Source organism: Copadichromis virginalis, linkage group LG11 (assembly GCF_057382275.1).
Source record: "Copadichromis virginalis isolate Kocher_CV1m ecotype Utaka linkage group LG11, C_Virginalis_male_GT1.1, whole genome shotgun sequence".
Taxonomy (NCBI): domain Eukaryota; kingdom Metazoa; phylum Chordata; class Actinopteri; order Cichliformes; family Cichlidae; genus Copadichromis; species Copadichromis virginalis.
In genome coordinates this window covers 28,596,596-28,607,482 of record NC_140628.1, presented here as the reverse complement: position 1 = coordinate 28,607,482, position 10,887 = coordinate 28,596,596, and the positions used below count along the sequence as shown (strand labels likewise).

Sequence of the window (10,887 nt, the reverse complement as noted above, 5' to 3'; positions counted from 1 at the left end):
TGTCACCGCCCCCGCTCATCAGCTGCTCCATCCACCTGACTTCCGACAAAAAACGGTGTCTAAACGCAGGGGTGATGCTCTCTGTTGGTCATGCCCGGAGAGGCTTTAAAGCCTCCGTGCTTGGTTGGCTGGTGTTTCCTTATGGATGCCAAAGAGGCGGGACCCTTCTCGTGCACCGTTTCTAAAGTTTACTCAAAAAGAAAAGACTAAAAAGCAACATGGTTATACCCGTTATGTAGCCTACTGTTCTTATCAACAGGTCTGAGGCCACAAGACTATGACTCATCTCTTAAAGGTGACATTAACTACTATTTTCTCATAAAGTTGTTTTCACAGTTAAACCTAAGGTAGGTTATTAGATTTTTATTTATTTTAGTCGGCACTTTGTACTGAGACTTATACTGACATCTAGCGGTCATTTTATAGAACACTTTGTGTTGTGCTAAAAAGTGATTTCTTATGTTTGTTTGTTGTTGTTGTTATATCGAATACCTTTATTTATATTGACAAATAGACTGTCGTAAATAGGATTTATGAAGGACTGATCTCTCAAGAAAAAGACATCTGTAATTCCAGTGAGATTAGTCTTTCACTCTTTCTTTATTTTCTTTTTACAGGATAAATAAAGGATAAAACAGTCAAAAAGATTCATGGCTTTTACCTTGTGATAGGAATGTTCTTCCTACCTCAAAAAGACTTGCTATCATTCACGAGAGATATGTTGGACTTTCTTTTTTTTGGACAAATTATAGACTAACACGTTGTTAATAACAGTTTGAATTCCCGCAGTCATTTTCTGGCAAATACCGGAAATCCGTTTTTGGCAGACGAGAAATAGCAAAAAAGCATGTTTTGATGTGCTTGTAAAAGACGGATAGGGAACTCATTACATAAATGTGGCTTGTTTTCCATTTTTTAAATTAATAATGTAAGTAGTATAACAGTATTAGCTGTTGTTGTTGTTGTGTAGAGCTTCTTTTTTTTGGGGGGGGGGGGGGGGGGGGGATTGTAAATAAACCTTGTCGCAAATATAATAAAGCGCCTCCTGTCGTCAGAACAAGGTATCTTTGCGCTCTGTTAGGCTTTTGGCATTCAGCTATATTGTCCAAAAGCAGTGTCTTTCGGTCATGCTATTAGGTAGCACTTACGGCTCTCTCACCCCACTATTGGAAGTTCTGACGTCCTGACACTTTATTAGATTGTTTTCTTTGCACAAGAACTCCAACATGAAGTGGCAATAAAAATATTCACGGCCTCTGTGATCATTAGCCAAACCTCTGTAAAGATAAATGTAGTCAGTTAGTGAACTAGTTAGTAAATTATGCAAAAACATACAACTCGTGCCTTCGACTTATACCACTAAAAACACATTTTTCAAACGAAATTACAAAACTAAAAGTAAAAACTAAAATAAATACTAAAATACTGTTGATTTAAAAAAAAGAAAAAAGAAAATAAAAAAAATAAACGTAACCACTGATTAATAATTTTCTTCTCTTTCTTTCTTTGAGCATGAAGTGCAGCTTCCATATTAAATTAAAATATATTATCCTGGGGCCACAAACACGCGTTTTGTGGGTCCACAAGAGGTCGTTGTGGTAATTGTGATAAACTGGGAGCCACAGCCTCCTCTCAGTCATCAATCACATATTTCCATTTCAACAAATAAGTAAGTAAAATACAACAGAAAACGGGTATATTCAATATTATTTAGTATTACCAATTTAGGCCAAATCAGTGACAGTAATAAATCGTTTTTATTTAGCAAACACACAAATAAATTAGCAAATGCAAAACCCTATCTTTTATATTTGTTGGTGTAGCATAAAGCAAACGAATTACAATTTCAAATACATCCATGTGTCCGTGTTTTATAGACAACAGTATAATACATGTAAACGAACTTTGCGTATTTTTTCCCTTTTCTGCAATCTTATCTGTCATTTCCAAAACCTTTATAAATGTAACAACACATAAACATCACCAGTAATACGTTAATAGCACCTTTTCAATCTTTTTTATTTTATTTTGTTTTTTTAATTTGGGCTGAGATAAATTTGCTTATCCCCCCTCCTGTCTTTAAAGCATCACTCATTTCACAAGGACGCAATTCAACAACACACTTAACGTGATGTGATCGATCACTATTGAGCCATGATTTCGTTTTATTTTCGTGAGGTCGCCTTCTTTTTTTCTTTCTTTTTTGCATAAACTGCTTTGCATGCTTTTGTTAAATCCGAGTTGTTGTTGTTCTCTCTCTCTCCCGTTTTCTTCTTCACGCCTTCATCTTGCTTGTTTGACTCCTTTGAGCTCTTCCTCCTCTGCTGCATGTGGAAAAAAACCGTCCCCCACTCACAATTTCATCTGGATTACCATTAAACCCTCCTAGGAGAGCAGTTACAGGAATCTCTGATTATAAGGAAACCAACACACGTGAGAAGTAATATGACATAGATATAAAATGTAGATATTCAAATCCATTATTATTATTTTTTAAAAGAACATCTCAAACTAATTGCTTCAAGTAGAGTGTTATACACCATTTACTTCTGGCCTTTTCATCTATTACATGCAGCTTCACCTCACTATTTATATTTAAATGAAATGCTTAAAAGCTTCAAGTCTTACACGAAAATGTTTGTTCTAGTATCCGGTTTTATTTAAATAAAAGTTGCATTTTAGGCAGATAAATGCCTCACCCTGCCTATAAAATACATTACAGATAAATTTACAGTAAGTGTAAACTCACTACTAGAACAGATGCTTAGGTTGCAATATAAGGATGTTACACTGGTTACAGAAGTAGTGGTCAATCACAACAACAAAGGTGGTATAAGAATATTAAGCGTATTATAGTGATTGGCCACTTCCCATGTTTGGGCTCGTCCATCACGCAATATGCGGTGTATCCCTGGGGACTGTAATTGTGAATCACGTGGACGTGACCGAGTGTTTGGGGGTTTTGTTGGGTGGGAAATGGTCATTTGTATTGACCAACAGAGCTGGCCACTGCAGGAGCGCTAAAAGGCGTCCAAAGAAAGGGGAGAAACGGCAGCAGTGGACACTGAGATTAAACCATAGCTCCCGAACATGGCAGAAGGTATGCTGGCAGGTTTTAGGGAGTTATCTCTGGGAACGGTTAGAGCGCTTTCTGGTGGGGCAGGAATTCGATGTATTGTCTAAGATGTTTTTTTTTTGTTTAGCGAACGGGGGGGGTCGGGGTCTTCACAGAAAAAGAAATTTCTCCCGGTGACCCCCCACCCCTCATTGTTTAAGGGGGATAGGTTGCCAGCCCCCTTTTGTTTACCTCCCTCTCACGCTTTCCCTCTCGCTGCGCAGCTTCTGCGTTTCACAGCATTTTGCATGAAAGTGGCAATCTGCGAGGATTACCCAGTTTGAGGGCTTGTACACTGGATACTGTAGCTTGGGTGCTGATTTTGACTCAAGGCAGAACTGAAGACATGGGTTCCGTTTCTAAGAAGCAGCTCCGAGGTTGGGTAACTTGAGCTACATTTTGAGTTACATTTACTAGTTTTTGCAAGTTAATTGAGTCGTTGTACCTGTGGCCTGTGTGCTCGATTGCAGCCGAACGTTTTAACGCATTGTTCACACACTTGAACGTTAAAATGTGCAGTCCGTGTGTCTATCAGTGCTTTGCATTGTCTTTAAAATTTTGTGCATCTTACGGGAAGGGAGAATATTTTTGTTTCCTTTTTGCGCTAATGCACCAGTTCGTTGTGCATTCGCTGAAAAAAGTCGCATGTTTATTCCCCTTAAAAAGTTGGCTATAATTTATTTCAAATTTTGCGAGAAATACAGCCTAATCTTGTTCATTGTATTGATTCGTATTGATTATTGATTGGGTAGCCTAGCCTAAAGGAAATTTTGTATTTCCGTTTTTTAAAACCTTTCAATTTCAAAAAAAACCTTTTGCGTTTTTAAGCATCGTCACCTTCGCAGGTTTAAAGCTTTTCTGTAGTAATTGCTAAATTGTTTCATCGTAGGAGTGTGTAAAACCGAGGAGGATGAAGGACCGAGTCCCGAGGAGAATTCAGAGTCTTTCCACGGGGTCGGTGTGTGTAAATGGTTCAACGTCCGCATGGGTTTCGGGTTCCTGTCCATGACCAGCCGGGAGGGAGAGCCGCTGGACGAGCCGGTGGATGTGTTCGTCCATCAGGTATGATCTGCTTTTGCTCCGACGTGGTGTTTGTTTATTATGTGAAACGCAGCACTGGTGGTGGCGGTGTGTGGACCAGCTCCTTTGCATCCCAATAAAGATATCTAAAATGTAAAGGTAAAAATATGTTTTCCATCTAAGCAAGTAAAATCTCTCCACACCAGGAGATCAGAGATCAATCTTATCTTCTTCCAGTCTTCACTTTCTGTGCTTTTAGACCTAGTCCCAGCAGCAAAGGATTGTGGGCACAAGTTAAAACATTACAACAAACAAAAACTTAAAGAAAGCGAGGTTAATCAGAAATCCAGTCCTTCAACAGGGCGGGCACTGAAAGACATTTAAAGATAAAAAATTGCTACAACGCCGGAAACGTCTAACTGTTAAATTGATGCTTTTGCTGCGCGGTGGGTGTTTCTCCTTTAGGGGAACACGTGTTGCAGCCAGAGGGGAGCAGCGGGCCTCCCTCGTGGTTTTCAGGACGCTGACACAATGTGATGGAGAGATGAATGTGCGGTTTTTGTTGTTCATTGAAGCCAGCGCACTTTTAACAGGCTTACATCCATAAGCCTCCTGAGCTGCATGAAAACTGAGCCATTAAGGAGGAGGAAACGTTTAATTGATCTCCATCTGGAGACGTGAACAATCAGTGTGCATTGTTTTTGTGTGTGGGTGTTTGTTTAGATTTTTTTAACCATTTATTTTCCACCTGCGAACAGAATTCTTTAACACATCATTTGAGCAACCTATTGGGGTGGTATCTAAAAAGGGTTACTGATCCTGATCACTGCTTTTCAGATTAAACACATTTTAAACAGTCAAACTTGAGGTGGCTAAATACAACACAGTCACCTCACACACTTTTCCCCCCCACCTGGTGCTGCTGTTCCTACTTTTAGTTTTAAAGTAGAGCTTGAAGGCTCATTCCAACACTTTTATTCACCTTAAAGTTAAGTGTTTGAGTTTTTGTTTGTGTGTGGGTGTGGGGAGGTCCCTTCTCCTCCTTTTTCATCTCAGTGAGCTTCTCCATTTCTATCTGATAAGATAAAGGTTTCGCATGTGAATGAGAGGCATTCTCACTAGCTGCCCATTCACCTCAAAGTTCTCACCATAAAGTGATTAAAGGCTCTTTGCCGTCTGCTCAACCCCCTCTGTGTGTGTGGCAGAGGTACACTAGATCTGTAAGTCAGTGTAACACACCAATTTAACGAACACCCTGGTAAATTTCTCAAAATTGTTCTCAAAGCATCATGGGAAGATGTGTTCCTACATTGTAACACTTAGTTTTGATCTGCTTTTTGCATCATTTAGACTTATGCTAAGATTAAATAATGCATAATAAATAAATGCACCTACATAATATACACAGCTATAACACAGGTCTGCCATCCACATTTCATTATAATAAGTTTGCATGTCCTCTCAAGCAGGTCTTGCTCGTTTCTGTCTTCCTGTTGCCTACTGATGATGATGCATATAGAAACATTTAATTGTTCTGTGGAACAGCTCTGATATGTTTTTTGACTATACACAGGAAGCTGGTATTTGATTACTCATATTGCAAACCAAAAACATCAGTTCAGTTGGCAGAAATGTAGATTAGTGCTCCAGCAGTCGCAGGGACTCAAATGAAATTAGAACCAGCGCAGGTGCCATCAGTATAGATTCATACAAACGGTCATATGCTACTTAAAAACATTAAAATCACTGTTCAGAGTTATTGAACTGAATGCTTTTTACAAATGGCCACATGTTTGTCTTTTAGTTTGAGCTTCCATTTGACCATTACTATAATATCACTGGTGTCATTTTAGCCAGTTATTTCTCTTACTGTCTTTTAGAAAACCTGGACACATCAGTGATTAATGTACAGGGGTTATTGCAAAAGAAAAGGCCTCAGTCCTAAAATTAGTGGCCGTGTGTCAAGGAAAATTAACTCCCAGGGTCCTCTGGCCTTTGTGCAGGTGAACAATGGGGCCATGCATTCGAATGAAGCACCCTGTGGCCGTGACCGAGCCCCTGTTTGTCTCAGCGGTAGTCCCTTTATAGTCCCTCACTGCTCTGATGTCTTTCTCTGACTCAGTTGGCTTCCAGTCATCTTCTGTTTACAGGTCCTTCACTTTTAAATGGCCCCATCCTGATTCTGTACCTGCATGTGAGACTAACCTGGTGTGTTGAGGGTCCGTTACTGGGGTAAGGAAGGTCACACGTTGAAGAGGAAATGGTTAACAGTAAGCAGCACAGAGAGGCCTGATGGGACTGGGGCTCTATGGACGTCCACGCAATGCCACTCAATTGTCATGGCTCACCAATCATGTTTCCTCGCTGCTCAGGACGTTGCAGCAGATGCTCAGCTGTGACTCAGTGTTGGAGGATTAGAACACATCACTTTTGTTTGTTTTGTTTCTCACTGATGGGGGTGTTGCTAGTTGGCTCACTTGGACCCCCGCCTGTGTTTGTAACGATTTAAACCTCAGTTTTAACCACTGGTGTGTCCTAATTGTTGTTTAATATAAATCTGCGTTTTGGAGATTAACTACTTGTCTCCTTTTAAATTATAACCTGTCGTGGAATATGATTCCCTGTGGTTTGGGCAAAGAAAGAATGCAGACCGATGGTCGCACGTAATAGATGGATGATAACTCACTCCAAAAAAAAAAAAATAAAAGAAAATGGGATTAATGCCTATCAAAACAACCCCATAATTAATGGATCGGTTTTCCTTTGCCAGCAGTCTGCGGTATGAGTGACTATTTAATCATATAGTCGCACTACGGGAATTTTAGAGAGGGGTTTCCCATGTTGTGTTAGCCAGTCTATGGGATTTATCCTCAAAACTGCACCACACCTTCCCCTTTCCTTCATCTCTTTCCTTTCTTTGGGAGTCCAAAATGTTTCTATAAGGACACTAGTATCTAGAAGATGATCCTATTCAAAGGTCACTTCAGGTGAAGGCAGTATCAGTTAAAATACAGTGGATAAAATGACTGATTAAGCCAAGAACTCGTAAGATCAAAATCATCATTATATCCAAGTACCGATATGAAAGAGAGCTATCAATCATTTTTGCATTCCCGAAACTTTTATCTTCCACCTCTTTCTGCCAAGCAACTATTCATGGAATGTCACCCTGACCCCCAACCTCACAGAGAAGCTTCACCCCACCCCCAACTCGAACACCAACCCCTGCATCCTGCAGTTTAGGGTTAGTGGTGGTGGTCAGTGTGTTAGAAGAGCTTTGTGATGTGGGTGGGAAGAGGGATCAGGGTGGGGGCAGCAGTTTGGAATTTCTTTTAAAGGGGGGGATGGGTTGAAGGTTATCCCCACCAGGTTTACTACTCAGACAACACCAAATAGACAATGCAGCGTTAGGGAAACAGTGCTTTGAATTGCAAATCGGTGTGTGCATACTGCTGAGTAGAGTGGGAACAGCAAGCTTTGGTGCTTGTTTGCTCATCATCAGGTGAGGCCTGGCAATCACCTTAAAATACTAAATGCCTGATAAGCGCAGTTGGCCTCTGATGATATCACACCGTGAGGAATGAGTGGGGGTTGATCTCAAGGGTCAAAGTCTCCACAGGCTCAACGTGGAGGTGATTTGGTGTGATATTAGGAGTTGTAAAACATCCAATTATCACTCTATATATCATACAAGATATCTACATGTGATGGAGAAACACATCGTTTATCAATCAGCACTCTCCCATGTTGCAAATGCTTTATACACTTGAATGGCCAGAAAACTCAAATTCATGAAACAGTTACGCTCATGATGGAAAATCTCCCTATGTTCCCTTTTCAGAGTAAGTTGCACATGGAAGGCTTCCGCAGCCTGAAGGAGGGCGAGGCGGTCGAGTTTACCTTCAAAAAGTCATCCAAAGGTCTGGAGTCACAGAGAGTGACCGGACCAGGTGGCATCCACTGCGTGGGCAGTGAGCGGAGACCCAAAGGCAAGAAGGTCCAAAAGCGGCGTTCAAAGGGGGACAGGTACGCATGGATGAACTGGGACACGACAAGAGAAATATCTTTAATTTCTTTCAGTTCTATGTTCAATTATTTGAAGCATCTTGGTGTCAGATTAAAAAATAAAATTTGTGAAATACTTCTATGGTACACTATATGCAAACTGTACTAATAACAGCAGAAAAAACATCACTAACCCAATAAAAATAGCTCTAAAGCTAATTAAAATTAGCAGTAAAACTTCAACACTCATAAACTTTACACAGTAACACAGGAATAAAATATTTCAGTTTTACTTTTTACTTCTTTAACAACAGCAAAAAATAAATTAATTAATTTAAAAAAAAATCCTGCACTTTTTTTGTTGAGTTTGAAGTAGATACACAATGATGTTGTAGTTTCTCCCTATTTTGCTTCCTCTCCCTTGACCCCAACCCCCACATCTAGCCCTAGTAAGGGTCACATCAGCAGGCTTGACGTGTGACCTGGATCAATAACTGTTTAAATCTGCTGGCCCCTGGTGAATTCAAACCGACCCACTCTCCATCTCCTCCAAAACCTCCTCTACCAACCTCATTTGATAAAAGCGTTGACTTCAAAATAACTTTAAAATCCTGTTTTAAAAATCAAGGTGCTAGTTTGATGTTATCAAAATAAAATATGTCGATTTTTTTAAAAGGCGTTTCTAAAAGAAATTTAAAAAGTGATAAATTTAATATGTCAGTACTAATGATTAATATGTTATAAACGGAGAAAACATCAGCTTCTGTTCAGAAGGGGAAAAAAATTCTCATGAAGATCAAAAGGCAAAGGCAACAATACCCCTCCCAGCAGAAGAAAAAAGAACTAAGGGGGCCTTGATACTCGGGATAGTCTTTGAATATTCATTTAATGCAGGGTTAGAGGTGTATCAACTTTACCCCCTCTGTCAGTTGTGATTACAGCCAGAGAGTAGTGAGTGTGAAAACAGATCATTACTGCCTCAAAGAGTCCTGGGAGGGCTGCTGTGTTCAATACCTCTCCCTAGACTGTGCTGATCCAAAGATATCATTCCCCTTCAGTGTATTTCATTATGCAACACTGGATTGGGTTTCATGGATGTATGCGTGTGAATAATTGATCATATTTATTACCTATATGGAGATAATTATATCAATTTTCGCTTCACCGGGGTAAAACACGGCACCTTTTTGAGGGTATTTGTACATATACATCTATATATTTATATGACTGAAACAAGGGGAAAAAGCCCTCCTGTCCATTTAATTGATAACAGATGTAAGAGCCCTGCCAAGGGGGTGAAGGGTCACTGTTGTCATGGCAACGGTGTATGAGTAAAAGCAAGAGAGCTGGGGGGCTGGGATGGGATTGGGGAGGGGTTGGGGGTCAGAGTTCAGAGGTCATTACTGCAGCTTTTTTAGACAAAGGGACCACTTCCCCTTCCTTCCACTTGCCTTCTGATGGATGCTGATGTAGGGAGCTTCTGTGATGTGATGGTATAGACCTTGACACCACCCCCAACGACCACAGCTACAAAGCCACACTGACCCTTTGGCAGCCGCCCTTATCCAACCTTATCTGGTGCTACAAAGGTAGCAGAGGGTCCACAGAGCCACATACTGACCGCCCCACGCCCACAACCCATCTGTCTTCTGCCCCTGTACGCGTGGCCATGCTATAGATTACAAACGGTGGACAGTGGGCACCTTATGGTCCTACCTTTGATACAAAAGCATCTCAAGCGGTTCACAAAACTTAAAGATCCATGGTAACAAGGTCCGCATAAAAATACCAGGTTTGCCACCCAATTTATGTCTTCTAAAAACCCTCCTAATCAAAACAGACGCTACTGAAATTTAATGGTATTTTTGGTCAAATAGAAAACTTTTAAAAACATTTCCTTCTACTGTTTCCCTAAAGACTTAAAGTATGACCAAATGCAAACTCATTCATTTTAGGTGACATGTTGCCATCTAGTGGTAACTTAAAAGCTTTAAGTTGAGGGCTTTACGTTGTAACTTGCTGCAGCTTGAAAACCTCAACATGCAAAAATGTCTCTTAGTTGTCACATTAGTTACTACTTTTTGGTTGGTATAGAGTTTGATATCAAGCTGGAACATTATCTGACCTTAAAATGTTGTTTTCAGATGTTTAATCACAAGCAGAGTATTATTGTATCACAACATTGTGATACAATAATACAATAATACCACATAATAGGTTGCTTCATCTCTTCTGGATATGGAAGCTATATCATATCCAAATACAGAGATATACTTGTGTTTCCTGCTTGTTTTCTTGAGACCACTGCAGGTTCAATAGACGTCTTTCTATTCTTTCAGATGCTACAACTGTGGAGGCTTAGACCACCATGCCAAAGAGTGTAAGTTACCTCCCCAGCCAAAGAAGTGCCACTTCTGCCAAAGCATTGACCACATGGTTGCCAGCTGCCCAATCAAAGCACAACAGTCTTCACCGGGTTCTCAGGGAAAACTGTTCTCCTCCAAAGGAGACGAGGAGGAGCACAGCCAGCAGGCACCACCTACCGAGACCTCTGATTAAACACAGGATCCGACTCTGGGGAAGCACAGAGGCCAATCAAACTGCTTTGATGGAGTGGAGGGAGACTCAATCCCCTTCCACCTGTTGAAGCTGCTTTTGGAACTACCTCAGGTTAAAAATACTCATGAAGAATGTTGCTGAAGTCTTTTTTTTTTATTTGGTTTTTATTTGGTGTAACACTCAGGAAT

General features: G+C 40.5%; 1 protein-coding gene across 1 annotated transcript; it reads left to right on the top strand.

Moving 5' to 3' along the window:
* Positions 1-3,461: 3,461 nt before the first annotated feature.
* Positions 3,462-10,703, top strand: lin28aa (lin-28 homolog Aa). The gene is made up of 4 exons (XM_085472711.1): positions 3,462-3,492; positions 4,005-4,177; positions 7,977-8,161; positions 10,480-10,703. The coding sequence occupies exons 1-4, from the start codon at positions 3,462-3,464 to the stop codon at positions 10,697-10,699; spliced, it is 609 nt and encodes a 202-aa protein (XP_085328837.1). The 3' UTR covers positions 10,700-10,703.
* Positions 10,704-10,887: the final 184 nt, after the last annotated feature.

What these genes read in the sequence shown, in the direction of transcription:
- lin28aa (XM_085472711.1), top strand. Translation starts at nt 3,462, where the DNA reads ATGGGTTCCGTTTCTAAGAAGCAGCTCCGAG. An exon ending in TTCTAAGAAGCAGCTCCGAG is followed by an intron (nt 3,493 to 4,004) that starts GTTGGGTAACTT and finishes GTTTCATCGTAG; the next exon opens with GAGTGTGTAAAACCGAGGAG. An exon ending in TGGATGTGTTCGTCCATCAG is followed by an intron (nt 4,178 to 7,976) that starts GTATGATCTGCT and finishes TTCCCTTTTCAG; the next exon opens with AGTAAGTTGCACATGGAAGG.